We start from the raw sequence: 18,098 nt of genomic DNA, 5'->3' as shown, positions 1-18,098 counted from the left end.
CCACCTCGTGGTGCTACACAGATTATTAGAAATGGGTTAATATCAAGATATGAGAGTTAGTCAGTAACTAACTCTCTAGAGATAATGGACCAGGTAGTGCTTAAATGAATACAATTTGTGTATTGTTATTTCTGAGACTAAGCTAGCCGTGCGGGAGCCGGGTGAGGCGAAAAGCAGGCCTGCCCGCAGCCCCTCACTACACTGTACTGAAATTTATAAACCAAAAAGTTACACAGCTAGGCTCCGGCATGAGAGGTTTTTAAAACAAAACAAAACAAAACAAAACAAAACTCCTGTGTCCAAATGACTTTAGATCAAGAAATCTTTATGGATCAGAGTCATCCCTATATAGCCCTGGGTGGCCTTGAACTCACAGACCCTCCTAGGATTGATCCATCGTCCCTTTACCTTGCTTTGGATCACCTTTTTACTCCAAAATCTGTCACAGCAAAAGGCATCAGAAAAGACATAACAATGGTGACTTTTTTGGTAGCTCAAATGTTATTATTTCTCTTAGTGAAGAAGACAACAGTTTCTTAGAGATAGGATGGCTCCCCCAACAAAATGAGAAGAAAATAACTGGGCACACTGTCATGAGACATTTTAAATGTTTCTGGCGTGGGTTGTCTGTCCATGGTGGAGACAAACCTAAGTTATAGCCTAGAGAGTGGGACCTTGGCATACCTGTTTGTCCTGAGCTTCAGTTCTTCCTGTATAAAATGCATCAAGAATGATAGGATATAAAAGTCATGTAGATGAATAAGTTAGCACACATCCTAGCCCACGAGAAATGGTAAGTAGGGACTAGAGAGATTGCTTAGCAGTTAAGAGCTACCCTGCTCCTCCAGAGAATTCAGGTCCAATTCCCAGTATCCACACGGTGGCTCACAACCATCTATTAACTATGCATGTGGTGCTTCAACATATATGTAAACATATATATGTAAAATAAACATACATGCATGTAAAATACATAAGATAAATAAGATGTCTAAAGAAAGAAATGCTAAGTAGCCGTGACTGTCACTACTAGATTTATGTGCCTGCATAAAAGACGTTTAGAAGACCCGTGCCCACCCATGGCATAAGTGTTGTGTGTTCATGGCAGAAGCTGTCCTGACTTCCTGCCACCCACACAGGGCTCTTGAGTGATTGCGATAACAAGGTTTGCTTGTTCTTGTGGCCACCTTCCCCCTGGAGTCATTTTGGAGCTCATTCTCTGGTAACAAACACTGCCCTGGGATCATAGGGTATTATGTTGGTGACTCGAACCCAAATGTGCATAGAAATATTTAGACTTAATTTTTATCCGATCCAATATCTGCTAATTCCAAAAAGTGCCCACTTTGATTCCAGAGAAAGCAAATTTTCAATCTGCAAAGAGGCTGCCAAGCTTCGATTTTTAAGATCCTTAGTGGTCACGTGACACAGGGGCTGAACCATCACATTTTTCTAATGTCATTAGTAGTCATGTGGTACAGGGGCTGAGCCATCACAGACCAAGCTGTTATATGATGTGGGGTTCATGGACAAGTGTTGACTCCATGTATTACATAGTTCACTGCAGTTTTCCCATGTGAATGGAATGACTGACTGCCCCAAAGACTAGATCAAAATTATTATGGTTATTTTCCGCTTATATTTTATTTGATTCAAAAGGTAGTGATTTTAAAAATATTTTTTACCTTTATGTGCATTTTGTATGAAGGTGTCTGATTCCCTGGAACTGGAAATAGAGACAGTTGCGAGCTGCCATGTGGGTGCTGGGAATTGAACCAGGTCCTTTGGAAGGATAGCTAGTGCTCTTAACCACTGAGCCATCTTTCCAGCCCAAAGGTTGTGATTTTATTTAAAGATTTAAAGGCAAAAATAAATCTCCCAGGAAATATAGTCTTTAGAAAATCCTATGTAAAAATGAGGGATTTTTTTTATGTCGATGAGTAATTTGCCTGTAAGTATATCTACACCATGTGCGTGTAGTACTCAGAGAAACCAGAAGAGGGTGCTGGATCCCTAGAACTGAAGTTACAGGTGGTTGTGAGGCACCCTGTGGTTGCTGGGGATCAAACCCTGCCTGGACCACTGGAAGAGGAAACAGTCCTCTCTACCCTGAGCCGTCCCGCATCCTTCCAAAGATGTGCATCTCTGAAAGGACCACTGCAGCGGCTCTTCTTACCCAGCTGCCCTCGTGTTTACACTTATGTCCTGTTGGTACCTTTGGAGTTTTTCCTGTTCGTGAGCCTCCATCTCCATGAGGACGGGGGAAGCATAGTCACATAGCTGGAGTGACTGTAGAACTGTAAGTTTCCTATCTGCCAAAGTTTTCAAACGTGCTCTTAAGCCTTTTGTCACAGGTAAATACTAGTGTTCAATCTCAGAAAATTAAAGAGAGAAAGAAGATAGCCCTTATACCACTCTGTCAAAATCATCTACAGAAACTTCTCCATAAGTTATGGGCACAGTTATGTACTTCCGGTTAGTTCAGTATGCTGTCTGTGATTGAATCCCCTTGTTCACTCTAAACATACACACGAAGTAGCGTACACCCATACACGAGTCTTTTCTGGTTAGTGAATTCTGAAGAGACACGACCTTGTCATCTACGACGTTTGCACCTGAGAATCACACAGCGGAGTTGTTTCCGGTGCGTTCCGGCGGTACTGTCCTTTGACAGACAGTTAAAGGCACATGACTTACAAGCGGGCTTGCCTGTAGATCCTGAGCTGAGGCCTGTGCACTTGCTAAGTGGGACAGTGCGGGAATTCGGTGTGAGCCGATGGCTCTGATGTCCCGGGTTGGAGCTTAAATACGCAAGGACGCGAGGCAGGATTTAGTTTTCTGTTCCCTGTGCTTCCCGAGTAAACCAATCCAGGAACAGCCAATCAAGAACTCGTGACCTCCGTGCTTTTTGTTTAGCTGGAAAGGACCCATCATGGCCGCCTGTTTTATCAAAGAGCCATAATTGACTTAGAGTATTTAATTCAGACAAGCTCCCCCCCCCCCCCTTCGGTTCCTAGGAGACAAGAGTCTCACTGTGTAGCCCAGGCTGGCCTGAAACTTGCAATCCTTCACTCTTACTCTCCCCACGCTGGGCTACAGGTGCTATGTGTGACAACGCCCATGCCAACACACACTAGAACGTAAATCAGAGTTTTGAAGTGTGCCTTCAAAGACTGGGCAGGGTCTGGAGGCTGACCGCTTTTATGTGGAGCACAGACAGTAATAAGGGCAGAGTTGCGTCTTGGAATCCACAAACGCTTGTGAGTAAGTTGAGCATTATTTCCCCTCCAGCTTTAATTAGGAACTCTCAGAGGCTCCCTCCCACCCTGTCTTGCTTGTCATTGTCCTGGTCTCTGAGAAACCAGAAGTCAAAGAGTGACCGCCCTGTGTCTCAAAGAGTTCCTAGGCCCTCATTGATTGCTTCTAGTTCAGTAGCTTGCACTGGAGCGATGGTGTACCACAGCAGCCAGCCCAATTCAGAGGGCAGGGCATCTGAAGTCCGGCAGACAGGCTTCAAGGGCTCCCAGTGGCCTTTGGCAATTTCTCCCCCCCCCCCCCCGATTATTGATAACGATCGATTGATTATCGCTATGGACACCAGGCGGGATTCGAACCCGTGTCCTCGGGCACTAGATAGAGCAGAGTGTTAGGCGCTCCTAGCCGCCGAGCCACGGCTCCAGCTGCTGTTGATTCTAAACTAACCCTCAGGCTTGAGGGCACCTGTACGTTAGGTGCCCACAACACCAATCCATGGTTCAGCCTCTGAACACACCTGCTCAGGGCCTTGGCCCCTGGAGGCCTCTAGCCAGGGTGGGGACCATCTTGCCCATTGCTCGGTGATTGTAGACCCCACCCACAGGTGCCTTCTGCAGGGAACCTGGGAGGCGCTGCAGCCCCGACTGAGACACTCTTAAGTGAGGTACCCTTGACTTTGTTCCCACAGGTGGCGGAAAATCAGCAGCTGTTCAGGGCCCTCAAGGCCCTGCTGGAGGACTTCCGCTCGGAGCTGCGGGAAGATGAGCATGCGCGGCTCCGTCTGCAGCAGCAGTATGCCAGCGACAAGGCTGCCTGGGATGTGGAGTGGGCTGTGCTTAAGTGCCGCCTGGAGCAGGTACCCGCCCCTTGGGCCGCCTCCCTCCCCTATCCAGCAATGCTGGTGGATCGGGTGGGGCAGAGAGAGAGGAGCGTGTCTTGAGGCTGTCCGTGAAGGACCTCACCTCCCAAGTCCCATTGTTCACAGCCGTCCCCCTCCCGAGGATGAATGCACCTTCACCAGTAGCATTTCCTTTTGCTGTCTGCTCCCTCCGTGCTAAACAAGAATGTCGAGATTTATCGAAGGACTGGCAGCATGAAGCTGTCTATTTTGGACCACAGGAAACCAGAGTAGAGGTTTTTCTTTTCTTTTCTTTTTGAGACAGGGTCTCACTGTGTAGCCCTGGCTGGATAGGAACTTGCTGTGTAGACCAGGCTGGACTGGAACTTGCTATGTAGACCAGGCTAGCCTCACCTGCTTCTCTGCTTCCCGAATGCTGAGATAAAAGGTGTGCGCCTTCGCACTGACTTCAGACTGCGGTTCTGTTCCCGCTGGAAAAAGACAACAGGTGGCTGCCCTTTAGAATTTTTGAAATACTGAAAAGAGCTTCCACTTATGGCTTGGAAACCTTGTCAAATCAAATGTCCCTCTTATATCAAAGAAAGTGAGGCCCAGAAGGGGCAGCGTGCTTCAAATCTGAGTCAGGGCTAGCATGGGGAGAGCCCAGGCGACCCACCTCCAGCGAGGATTTACAGTCAGCCTTGGGAGTGTGGCTCCGCCCATAGGGAGCAGCAGCCTTTGCTGAGCTGTTTCTCAGGGTGTCTCCCATACAGTGTCTGCTGCTCCAGGGTGCTGTCAGGTCAGAAGGCAGGAACAAGGCCTGTGTGTGGCGTGTATCTTCCAGCCTTTGTTGCGAGGCAAACTATAAAGTAATTAAAATTTTATACGGATTGGCTCAGTCATGAAAGGAAAACGTCCCCTAGGAAGGAGATGCCTTGTAAACAGCCTCAGTCATGATAAAAGATGAGAAGAGCCCGTCACTCCGAAGAAAATAGGTCTCCTAGGACTCCCCAAGTTCACTGCCACATGACCTCCAGGTACCCCTCAAGATCACTTGCACCACCACCTGACCCAGGATATCTCCCTAGTTTGCCTGCATTACCACTGACCCTGGGCACCCCTCAAGTTCGCCTGTTCGGTGTCATGACCTTAGGGACCTCCAGGTTCACCTGTACTGCCATCGACCCTGGGCACCCTGCTGTCGTCTGCCGCCAGATTTCACAAGCTCACCTGCTCTGTCTTCTGACTTCAGGTTTAAGATTCATAGTCCTTGAAGAGGCAGGAACAGAGTCAGGCCAAACCTATGAAATGATAGAACCGTGGCCCTGTTATGGTTCCCGGCTGCTCAGGCGAGGGCTTCTTACCAGATGCTCTGTTCATCCTGGTGTCCAGACTGCCAGGAGCCACAGGGGAGAAGCGTGTCAGGATGCTCTTCCACGAGGAGCCATTAAGTCCCTTCAGAAGTATGCAGGGGATCCATGTGGGTAAGAAGGAAGACATACATGTCCATGCCAGCCACTTTCAAGCATTGTATGTTTGTCTCAGAGGAGCCTGAAATCCACCAGTGTGTTGATTACAATTAAAGCCTCAGGGGAGAACAGAGCCTTCCTGCCAGGAAACTAGCTAGGACCTCAAGTTCAGAAGCTAGGTAGTACCACAACCGGTTCTTCTTCCGCCTCGCCTGCTCAGGACATTTCTTCAACATACTCATCCCAGGGTCAGCTTGGCCTGCTTAAATACAAATCAACAACCCAGATATTTTCAGTGGAGCCTAAATCTCTGGTTTTTTTTTTTTTCTCCCAAACTAAGACCTTGCTCTAAATACTGAGGATCCAGCAACTCATGGGACAGCATTTGCTTAGCATACCTGTAGAAAAACTGAGGCAGGGGGAATCCCAAGTCTGAGGTCATGCTTGGTAACAAACAGGAACCAATTTCAAACTAAAATCACTTGCCTTGCATGTGTGAGGCCCATGGCAGCATCTCGGTATAGCTGAAAACAAAGCAAGACATAGCACATTTATCCCATTTGCGTTTCTGCCTCAGCAGCTTAGAGATGCCCGTAGTTACCTGCCTCTCCTAGTTTCCGCGGAGAAGTCTTGTGTGATCCTTGAGTGCCATGTGCAGTGACCGATGGTTCCCAGAACCAAGAACACTTAGGAAAAGCAGGATGCTTCATGGGCGCCAGAGGAAGGAAGTCCTGCATGCACACCCTAATGCCCTTGCCCTTGCCTTTGCATAATACTGTTCCTCTCTGGTTTCTACCGGTTTCCTCTTTGGTAGTTCTCTGGTTTCTACATTTCACCCCTGGGTCTTCGAGAAACGTTTATTAAAGAATACTGGGTTCCATTGTTGTCCCACATCGGGGCCAAAGATACTGGACCAGGTGAGCATGGTAACACCTACAAATAACTGTAGAGGCAGAAGACAGAGCTGTAACATGAGGGCCGGCTTGTTGGGGTTTCTGTCCCGCCCGGTACCCCAACAAGTCAGCTGTAGAGGCAGAAGACAGAGTTGTAACATGAGGGGCCGGCTTGTTGGGGTTTCTGTCCCTCCTGGTACCCCAACAAGTCAGCAAGCCCCAAAGAAAATCACACACAGGACTCCATAAGATTATAAACTGATTGGCCCATTAGCTCAGGCTTCTTGTTAACTCTTATAGCTTATATTAACCCATTATTCTCATCTATGTTAGCTATATGGCTTGGTATCTTTTTCAGCCATCAGCTCACATGTTGCTTCTTTGGTGATCTGGGCAGGAAATGCAGGAATTTCTTCCTCCTTCCTGGAATACTCCTGTTCTCATTGCCCCGCCTCTACTTCCTGTCTGGTTGACCCACCTATACTTCCTGCCTGGCCAATCAGCGTTTTATTAAAATACATGATTGACAGAATACAGATAATTCTCCCACACCACAGAGTGACTGAGACTGGGAGGGAGGTAGACCCAAGGAGTCTGTCCAAGCTGTGTTCAACAATCTAGGAGATTTTATATCTGACATTCTAAATTCTGGCCTTAAAAATGAAATTTGCTTTGTTTTCCCATGAAATCAGACCCGCTTGGCTTAAGTAGTATGCATCCTGGGATCCTGTGCAGGTATTCTGAGCTTTCTTTCTGCCCCCAATGCTGGATTTCACAGAAGTGGCCCTGAGTCTTGTCTTCTTTGGCAGCTGGAAGAGAAGGCTGAGAAAAGCTTGGGAGAGCTCGACTCCTCTGCGGAGGGCAAAGGGGCCTTGAAGAAGGAGAGAGAGGTCCACCAGAAGCTGCTGGCCGACAGCCACGGCCTGGTCATGGACCTGCGCTGGCAGATCCATCACCGGGAGAAGAACTGGAACCGAGAGAAGGTGGAGCTGCTGGAGCGTCTGGACAGCGAGCGGCAGGAGTGGGGGCGACAGAGAGAGGAACTCCTGTGGCGGGTGGAGCAGGTAGGCGCGCCGCAGCCCCAGAGTGGGGGGCGGCTGCACCAGAGCCGGCAGGAGTGGGGGCGACAGAGAGAGGAGCTCCTGTGGCGGGCGGAGCAGGTAGGCGTGCGGCCGCCAGAGTCGGGGGCGCTGCACCAGAGCGGGCAGGAGTGGGGGCGACAGAGAGAGCAGCTCTTATGGCGGGTGGAGCAGGTAGGTGTGCGCAGCCCCAGAGTGGGCGGCGGCTGCACCAGAGCGGGCAGCACGCAGACAGCTCATGGCAGGGACACCTAGAGAAAGAAGCTTGCTGCTGTCACCTGCCTTCTGTTGAGGGCATCCAGGGGAAGAGTGAGGCATGCTAGGTTTCCTGTGGCCACGTCTCCCGTGCGCCACGTGTTAGTTACTTTGGTGCGCCAGAATACCCGTGAGAACAACTTAAAAGGCGTGGTTAGCATTGCGTCGGTCAGTGGTGTTTGGTGACTGGAGCACATGGTAGAGGAGCTCCTTCGTCTCGTGGTGGACGGGCAGCACAGAGAGCAGTACAGGAGGACTGGGCACGCTGTATCTCCAGGGGCACAGCCCCAGGGACCAGCTTCATCCAACTGTACCCCCATGGCCAGTCTGCTACCATCTTCCAGTAATGCCGTCACCTTTGAATTTGTCTAGGAATTTATTGATTTATTAGATCAGGATGTAGTGGCCACTGTAAACATACCCTGGTCCACATTACTAATCTAGACATTTCTCAACCCAGTGAAGTTGACAGTCGAGATGAATCATCACACTCTTACACGACACACACCTTTGTATTGCAGAGTTTGTAGGCGATCTGCCTTTGTACGCGCGTACAGGGACTGGGGAGGACTTTTTCTTTTTTCTTTTTTGGAGTTAACTTGAAAGGGGAGGTTATTTCAGGTTATCTTCAGTAAGTTCCGCTCCGGAGTAAGCTAATACTTAGGATGCCCCGGAAGCCCTGGTCAAGGCAATGGTTGCAGCCTGAGTGGAATCATCACCATTAGTGAAGTAATTCCCAAATTGAGTTAGAAGTCATTGTTTGCTGGCTGGGGACTGCGCCTGCTGTGGGTATTGCTGCGCTGTGATTAGATGGAAACAGAATCCAGGGAGGTGTCTGGTAGTTCATCATCTCCCGATAAACAAACGCTGATGGATGCGGGGGGAGCAGAGGAAGCTGTTTTCCTGCTGCCTGGATAATCCCTCCCTGCATTGCGTGCCCTTGGTGCGGTTTGTGTAACTGCAGCAGGCTCAGAGTGGTGTGGGGATTCAGAAAGCTTTTCACATCACGCTGAGAAGTGGGGTGTTGAATTCCTTCCTGGCTAGATTCCTACCCCTACAGATACCTTGCCTCTTCCAACCTGTCACTCTTACAAATGCCCAGAGCCTTAAGAACTGTCAGCTAGAAATGCTAAATAAAGTACAGCGTGGCTCCACTATTAATACTCACCTGGCCGGCGTTAGTGTGAGAGTCTATTGAGAATGAGGCTCTTCCAGCCATGTGTATGGGCACAGTTCTTGTGCTAAAAGTGAAGTCCAGATTTGCTTAGGGAGGGACTCAGAATGAACCACGTGATTTAAAAGTGACCCAGAGCCTCGGACTTAGGAACAGTAGAGAGGAAGAAAGCGCACAGAAGGAGCGGAGACTTTTCTGAGTTGAGTCACCTTGCTAATATTTGATATGGCTCCATTTCAAAATTCTCCAAATACTTCCAAGATGAAAGCCATCACTTCCTGTGTGGTTTGGAAATCCAGCCCTGTGAAGCATCTGCCAGACTGTGCCTAGCATCTGTACTCTGTTGAGGGGTCTGCCGCGCGGCAGAACTTCAGAGCTAACGGCATGTATTCTTATAAAATGATCGCCAATTTGTCACACCCAACTTGACTTTTTCTGAGGAGACGTGAACAGATGCCTCTGCCCCAGATGGAGTTCCGATTCAGACCAAAGGATGATTCCACCCAAATCTAGTTTAGTGAACCACCACGGAGGAAAGTTTTTTTCTGGAGCCTGGGTGGCTCCCAGGTGGAAACCTCACTGAAGAGCCCACCGTAGCGCAATGATTCACGGGAGCTGCATCTCCGGTGCACAAACTGCAGGCAGCTCAGCCCACTGGCAGCTCTTCCTCCACAACTGTTACTGCTTATGTAACCGTGTAGAGGACTCTTGGTGAATCCTCTTCTATTTTCTGGGCTTCTTGGGTTCTGTAAGTTGCACGAAGCTTTCTTCTCCCTCCAAGAGGCTGTGTTTTATCTCCTAGGAACTAATAGTTAAGCTGTGGTGATATGTTGTCTGTGCTTTAACAAATAAAGCTTGCCTGAAGAGCGGAGCTGGCCACTAGTTAACCATAGAGGTAGCATACAACTTTAATCCCAGCACCTCAAAGGCAGAGGCAGAGGGTTCTCTCTGAGTTTAAGGCTACCCTGGGCCACACTACATCAACCCAGCCTAAAAGAGAATCAGAGCCAGGCAGTGGAGGCTCACACCTTTGATCCCAGCACTAGGGAGGTGGAGACAGGAGTGATGTGGCTGGAGAAGAGAGGAGTATAAGACAGGAAGTGACGGGGCCACAGAGCACTCGGTCTGAGGACTTGCAAAGGCAGGATACCCCATTCGGTCTCAGAATTTCGCAGAATTAGGAACTAGCGGCTGGCTGCTCTGCTTCTCTGATCTTTCAGCTTTCACCCCTTATATCTGATTGGGTTTTTATTATTAAGACCTGGTAGAAGTCATACTACAACAAGCCATGGCAGCCTGGTACCAGGGAACCTTCACTCTTGGTCACTGCTTCTATTGCTTACCTGGAGTGTCCCTGCCACACCCTGTGAGGCCGTGGTGTCCCCTGTCATGGGCCTTTGGGGTCCCCTTTGCCTGGTCATTGCCGCTCATCCATCCTGTCCCTGACTTCTTCAGTTTTGAAAGTCGCACTTGCTGTCAATTAAAACAGGTATCTGAGGTCTTTGTTTTTCTTTGGGGAATGAGGAATTTCTAGCAAAGAAAAACTTGGTCAGACATGTGATAACCCTCAGTTTCTGAGGCAACAGTGACCCAGGGCTGAACTGCCACCTCACTTTGATACCGTTTGGGGCAATAAAAACAAGGACCAGGAGCTGAGCTTTACTGCTGTGACTTCAGCGTGGCCGCAGCCTGGTGTCTCAGGTGTGCGCCTGGTCCTCACACCTGTGCTGTAGATCTCTGTAGGATTCCCTGCTCATCAGACGGGTCCACAGGATGCTGAGTGCGTGCAGACGTGGCTTTGAGGACTCGGTCTAGCCTTTCCACTGGAGCAGTCAGCGTTGGAAAGGGCTTCTGAACACAGCACAGTAGCTGTCAGCATTTTCTGAAAGAGCAGGCTGGCTCAGATGCGCATGGAGAGGTCGGTACGAGGGGAAGCGCACACAGCTTTCACCAGTTGCTTGCTGCTCTAATGCCTAGCTGCAAATTCCATAGATGAGCAAGAAATATAACTGAGTGTTCTTCGCGGTGTCCACCTGATATCTGACCCCCAGAGAAGCTGTATAGCACTGTCTGTGAGAACTTGATACAGACAGTGAAGGAAGCAACAGTAAATCCATTTTCCACTCCCAGAACATGTGCTTCATACTTCCCCAGTGACAATAAACTCCCGCATAATTTCTACACCACACGAGGCGGTCTGTGTGACGAATGACCGTGGTAATGTGGCTAAGGTCACTTGGCGTGTCTCATCTCTCGTAGTAGAACTCTCATCTCAACCCATGTGTGATGGGGGGGGGTCAGTTACCTTTTATGGGGTCACAATGGATTTCTCCATAGGATTGGCCAGTGCCCGGGTCACTGTCACAGAATGTCTCTATATTTGTACTTAAGGGAGCTAAAAGAGGAACGATTGTGTTACCTGCTCTCCTCCCAGTTAATTTTCTCAAGTCAGCAGCCTTCAGAACCTGAACAGCCAGGAATCCTCTAAATCCTCTTCACAGGGCGACCTTTTTCTTTTCACCCTCTGTAAGGTGACGCTCTTGAGATTCTGTGGTGCTCAATTATTTGAAATACAAGCCTGTTCAATTTTCCATTTGCATTTAATGCATTCTGCTGCAAGATCGCAAGTACAGTAGGTGTGTGGCCCCGGGAAACCCTACCCGGTAAGGACCCATTAGACTGTCGCAGCAGCACACAGGCATCTCGGCCACAGGCACTGCCAGCTCTAGCTGCCTCAGCTGGGTTTTTTAGGAAACCTGACACTTAGCAGCCCCAGTGCAAACTGCTGCTGGCTGCCTGGGTTTATTTTTGAAACCCCACTCTACTGAGTTGGTTGTGTTTGTTCGTAGCTCTCTTTTGTCGTTCCTTCTCCCCCTTCACACACACCCTCAGTGCCCATTTACAGCTTCCAGTGTGATTCTTGCATTTTAATTCTTTGCCCAAAATACCCTGGGAGATGATCATGTGTTAAACTCAACTGCACTGACATGCGTTAGAGAAATATAATAAAAAGCTTTCCTTTTTATAGATTTTTTTTTAAAATAAAGCATTTAGCATCATTAAGGGAACTGCGAAGAAATGTGTCATTAGGAAGGGGGAGGAGAGAGTAGAGGGGACTGAACTCGAATCTGGAGTAATCTGTTCGTTCCCTGATTTAACATAGAGCCTGCCTCAGACTGGCATCTAAGATTTTGCTGCTGGCAAGGACCCCCATCTTCTCATGGACTAGCAATGATGCTCAGAGACATTTACTTAGAAAGCGAGTTGCAGATCCTTTTGTCCTGTTCAGCTTCCTCATGAGCATTCACAAGCCATGCTCCTGCAAGCTCATGGATGTAGACTCAAATTGGGTTTCAGAGTTATAACTGGTAAAGATGCTCTTTAAAAACCAGTCTGGGGAAGCTCCACCGGGAGCAGAAGCCAGGAGCAAATCCAGTCCCAGAAGCCAACCCAGTCCCGGCACTCTGGCAGATCAGGATTGAGCCGGAGACCTGACTCCGAGTCAGTGATCTCCACCAGAACCGGAGTGGGACAGAACCAGCTACCTAGGACAGAGAGTGAATAGCTCCAATGGGAGCAGAAGCCAGAAACAAATTCAGTTCTGGGAGCCAATTCAGTCCTGGGACACTGGCAGATCAGGATTGAGCTAGTGATGAGATCCAGAGTCAGCGATCTCCACCAGAACAGGCTCAACTCCAAGCCAGGGACTTCTACAGGAAGGGATCCAGACCAGGATTTACAGAAACAGGGCAAAGCTGGCAACCTAGGCTAAAGTAGGCCTGAGACAGCAAATTGCAAGGGAGCAGAGCAAGGCACAGGAGCACTGAGCTATCTCCAGGAACATGGAGTAACTAATGAATAACTAGAACTGCGGCACTGACTATACCACAAGGAACAACCATCTGAGCTTTGGATTCACTGGGACCCAGAAGATTATTCAACAGAATCTCCGGCAGCCCCAACCACACCTATTAGAGGAAAAGATGAGGAGAAAAGGTAAGATCACATGCTACACCACAAAGAACAACACAACACCAGTAAAACCTAAAGACCCTACAACAGCAAGACCTGAACAACCAAATATGGATGAACGAGAAAAAAATGACCTAAAAATAACTTCAGGAGAATGTTTGAAATTCTTAAAGATAAAATGAGAAATTTCATTAAAGAAATTGAGGAAAAGTCAAACAAAAAATTGGAAGATATCAACAAATCACTTAAAGAAAACCAAGAAAAAGAACTCAAGCATATAAAAGAAACTATTCAGGACTTGAAAACTGAAATAGAAACAATAAGGAAAACACAAGCTGAAAAAATTATATAAACAGAAATCATGAGAAAAAGAGCAGGAACCACAAAAGCAAGCATGAACAGCAGAATACAAGAGATGGAAGAGAGAATCTCAAGTGCTGAAGATACAATAGAGGAAGTAGACTCGTCAGTCAAAGAAAACATTAAATGTAACAAAAGCTTAACACAAAATATCCAGGAAATATGGGACATAATAAAAAGGCCAAATCTTAGGATAATATGTATAGACGGAGAAGAAGTTCAACTCAAAGGCACAGAAAACTTATTTAACAAAATCATAGAAGAAAACTTTCCCTACCTAAAGAAAGATATGCCTGTGAAGATACAAGAAGCTTACAGAACACCAAATAGACTGAATCAAAAAAAAAAGTCCTCTTGCCACATAATAACCAAAACACTAAACAGAGTAAAGAAAGAATATTGAGAGCTGCAAAGGGAAAAGGCCAAGTAATATAAAAGTAGACCTATCAGTATTACACCTGACTTCTCATTGGAAACAATGAAAGCCAGAAGGTCATGGTTAAACATTATGCAGACATTAAGAGACCACAAATGCCAGCCCAGACTACTATACCCAGCAAAACTGTCAATCACCATAGAAGGAAAAAACAAGATATTCCATGGCAAATCTAGATTTCACCAATACCTAGCCACAAACCCAGCCCTACACAAAATACTAGAAGGAAAACTCCAACTCAAGGAAAATGGCTACACCAACAGAAACACAGACAATTGATGATCTCAACAGCAAATTCCAAAGAAGAAAAAAAAACACACAAATTAACATCACCAAGGATGAAAACTAAATTAACAGGAGATAGCAATCACTGGTCATTAATATCCCTTAATGTAAATGGACTCAACTAACCTATAAAAAGGCACAGGCTAACATATTGGATACGAAAACAGAATCCATCCTTCTGCATACAAGAAACACATCTCAACTTCAAAGACAGACATCGTCTCAGAGTGAAGGGTTGAGAAAAAATATACCAATCAAATGGACCTAAGAAACAAGAGGGTGTAGCTATCCTAATATCTAACAAAATAGACTTCAAGCTAAAATCAGTCAAAAGAGACAAAGAAAGTCATTTCATATTAGTCACAGGAAAAATCTGTCAAGAGGAAATTTCAATACTGAACATCTATGCCCCAAATACAGGGACACCCTCAATGTAAAAGAAATACTTCTAAAGCTTAAATCATACATTAAACCATAAGTTATACCAAAAATTCTCCCAAGGAACCGCTACAACTCAAACACTTTCGGAAAATGTAGGATACATGATTAACTAAAAAAAAAAAATCTGTAGCCCTACTGTACACAGATGACAATAGGGCTGGGGAAGAAATCAGAGAATCAACACCCGTCACAATAGCCACAAATAGCATAAAATATCCCAGAGTAACTCTAACCAAACAAGTGTAAGACTTGTATGACAAGAACTTTAAATCTTTGAAGAAAGAAATTGAAGAAGACACCACAAAGTGGAAAGATCTCCCATGCTCTTGGGTAGGCAGAATTAACATAGTAAAAATGGCAATCTTACCCAAAGCAATCTACAGATTCAACACAATGCCCATCAGAATCCCAGTAAAATTCTTCAAAGACCTTGAAAGAACGGTACTCAACTTCATATGGAAAAGCAAAAACCCAGGATAGCCAAAACAATCCTGTACAATAAAAGAACTTCTGGAGGCATCACAATCCCTGACATCAAACTCTTCTACAGAGCTACAGTACTGAAAACAGCCTGGTATTGGCATAAGAACAGACAGGGGGACCAATGGAACTGAATAGAAGACCCGAATATCAATCCACACATCTTTGAACACCTGATTTTTGACAAAGTAGCAAAAATACCAAATGGAAAAAAGAAAGCATATTTAACAAGTGGTGCTGGCATAACTGGATATCAACATGTAGAAAAATGAAAATAGATTCATATCTATCACCATGCACAAAACTTAAATCCAGATGGATCAAAGACTTCAACATAAAGCCAGCCACACTGAACCTTATAGAAGAGAAAGTGGGAAATACACAAAGAACTCAAGAAATTGGACACTAAAAAAAAAAAACCCACATAATCCAATTTAAAAAAATGGAGTACAGACCTAAACAGAGAATCTCAACAGAGAAATCTAAAATGGCTGAAAGACACTTAAGGAAATGTTCAGCATCCTTAGTCATCAGAGAAATGCAAATTAAAACCACTCTGAGATTCCATCTTACTCCTGTAAGAATGGCCAAGATCAAAAACACCGATGACAACTTATGCTGGAGAGGTTGTGGGGAAAAGGGGAACACTCCTGCATTGCTGGTGGGAGTGCAAGCTGGTACAACCCCTTTGGATGTCAGTGTGGCGATTTCTCAGAAGATTAGGAAACAACCTTCCTCAAGACCCAGTAATACCACTTTTGGGTATAGATCCAAAAAATGCTCAATCATGCCACAAGGACATGTGCTCAACTATGTTCACAGCAGCTTTGTTTGTCATATCCAGAGCCTGGAAACAACCTAAATGCCCCTTGACCGAAGAATGGATAAGGAAAATGTGGTACATTTACACAATGGAGTACTACACAGCAGAAAAAAAATAACGACATCTTGAATTTTGCGTGAAAATGGTTGGAGCTAGAAAACATTATTTTGAGTGAAGTAACTCAGACCCAGAAAGACAATTATCACATGTACTCACTAGTAGGTGGTTTTTAAACATATATCAAAGAAAGCCATCCTACAAACCACAATCCCAGAGAACTTAGACAACAATGCGGACACTAAGAGAGACTTACATAGATCTAGTCTACATGGGAAGTAGAAAGCAGAAAACGGTAAGATCTCCTGAGTAAATTGGGAGCATGGGGACCTTGGGGGAGGGTTGAAGTACAGAGGGGAGAGGCAGGGAGGGGAGCAGAGAAAAATGTAGAGCTTAATAAATACCAAAAAAAAAAAATTTATAAGAAAATTAAAAACCAGTCTGGATTTGAGGGAATTTTCTTTTCTTTTTTTTTTTTTTTTAAAGAACTTCCTCCACCATCTCAGCACTTGAGAACTGGAAATCTTGAGTTGGGCACTCTTTCCAGTGAAATGCGAATATCATTCTTGTCGTTGGATAACTTACTTATTCAAGAGAACAGCCAGTCAAGGAGGGTGAGAGTAGGTTTAGGCCTGGATTGCGCTTTCTATAAGTCTTTAGAAAGAGGGAGGCAGTAAATAAGAGGGATGAAGCCCATGAGCCACATCTCTGGGACGTCCCATCCATCCTCTATGATTTCTATATAGCTGTTTGATAAAATACTCCACTCAAGATCTCCCACTGGAAGAAAGGTGCTTATTGGCTCAGTGAGCTGCACCTGCCAGGCACTTCTGCCTGCTCACCTGTTTCCACACCTGTCTGCACACCTGTCTGCACATCTCCACTGAGCTAGGCAAGGGCTGGGAAATCAGTTTTGCTTGCAAAGCAGCAAGCCACACCTCCGCAGATGCAGCCCTGCCTTCTTCAGTTGCTGGGAACCCGATCAGGGCCTTGCATGTGCTTGGCAAGTGCACCCCACCAACTGTATCCTCAGCCCCTTCATCGACACCCCAAGTGACCCATCTTTACCCGATACCTCTTCAGTTTACCAAGTCGGGCCGAAAAGTGTTCCAGGTCTTTAGTCAACTTTATAGCTGAGTTTTAACTCTCTCAAGTAAAGTTAGCGTTGTCTTGACACCATGTGACTACAATCCAGTTCAGTCACTTGGTTCTATATTGAATTTGTTATCTGCCTTGGGTCAGGTAGAAAAATGGGGTTCCCCTCAGGAGTTTGCCATCTGTGGCAGTATTCCATGGAACATCACTAAAGTTCTGGAGGTTACTGTAAAAGAAATATTAAACATGATGCTTGTTCCCATTAAACTTAAAAAACAAAATGTCTAATTTCTCATAAGCACAATAATTGATAAACAAATTATGTGACTACAACAGAAATGAAGAAGACAATAGCAAAACCCTCAAAACACAAATATTTGCATCAGGCAGATTCTGCAGTCCAGGTAAAGTAGGTTTCTCTTGAGGAAGCATTTGTGGTATGGTGCGACATTTTGAACCTGATGCCATGCTGTTAAGCACATTTGCTTCTAAAAAAGTCTTTTCAGGTAGACACATAATTCAACATAGTGTAGAGGGGATGGGCTTAGTAAAATTGTCACACTGGAAAGAGAGGCTTATTGTTTCCATTTTGACACTCAGTTGCAGAAAGAGAACAGCCCCCAGAGAAGCAGTAGCTTCCTCTGCAGTCGAAAGGAAGATGACACCCGCCCTTTTCCACACCAAGGAGACCTCCGTGCTCCCCGACCTGTGTCTGTGTGGCCCTGTGCAGACACTGATTCCATCCCATTTGAAGACCGGCCGCTTTCCAAACTGAAGGAGTCGGACAGGTGCTCGGCCAGCGAGAACCTGTACTTGGATGCTTTGTCCATGGATGATGAACCAGAGGATCCGCCACCCCTCAGGAACTGCCTTGCCAAGGTCAGCCTGGGTTTGTCCTCTGAGGTTACCAACAGCAGGAGGGAGCCAGCATTCGGTGCAGCCAGTGTTTGGCGGTTCCCTCCCGTCAAGTTAGTTCCCCTGACCACCTGTGAACTCTTGCCAATGGTAACAGTTTTGTTCGGTGGGCGTGACCCTACTCCTGTGGTCAGTTTAACGTAGCCATCTTGTTCTGGGTTCAGAAATGCTGGACTAGGGTCCCATGTAACATGAAAACTCTCAAGAACAAGTGTAGTCAACAAAACTCAGTAGACAAAGCAAATAGTTTCAACTTCTTTTGAAATCATTA

The 18,098-nt window shown here is 46.4% G+C and overlaps 1 protein-coding gene across 7 annotated transcripts in view; it reads left to right on the top strand.

The window, feature by feature from the left end:
• Positions 1-18,098, top strand: part of Mtcl1 (microtubule crosslinking factor 1) — a 122,994-nt gene that overhangs the window by 92,412 nt on the left and 12,484 nt on the right. For all 7 annotated transcript variants that reach the window (XM_087902435.1, XM_087902434.1, XM_087902436.1 and 4 more), the window contains 3 exons: positions 3,944-4,111; positions 7,265-7,519; positions 17,513-17,791. In XM_087902435.1, the coding sequence (XP_087758561.1) occupies positions 3,944-4,111; positions 7,265-7,519; positions 17,513-17,791 (702 nt within the window). The remainder of the gene's footprint in view (positions 1-3,943; positions 4,112-7,264; positions 7,520-17,512; positions 17,792-18,098) is intronic.

The sequence above is a fragment of the Myodes glareolus genome, chromosome 27, assembly GCF_982192425.1.
Source record: "Myodes glareolus chromosome 27, mMyoGla1.1, whole genome shotgun sequence".
Classification (NCBI taxonomy): domain Eukaryota; kingdom Metazoa; phylum Chordata; class Mammalia; order Rodentia; family Cricetidae; genus Myodes; species Myodes glareolus.
Note: the sequence above shows the minus strand (reverse complement) of the source record. Positions and strands in the feature narration are given on the sequence as shown.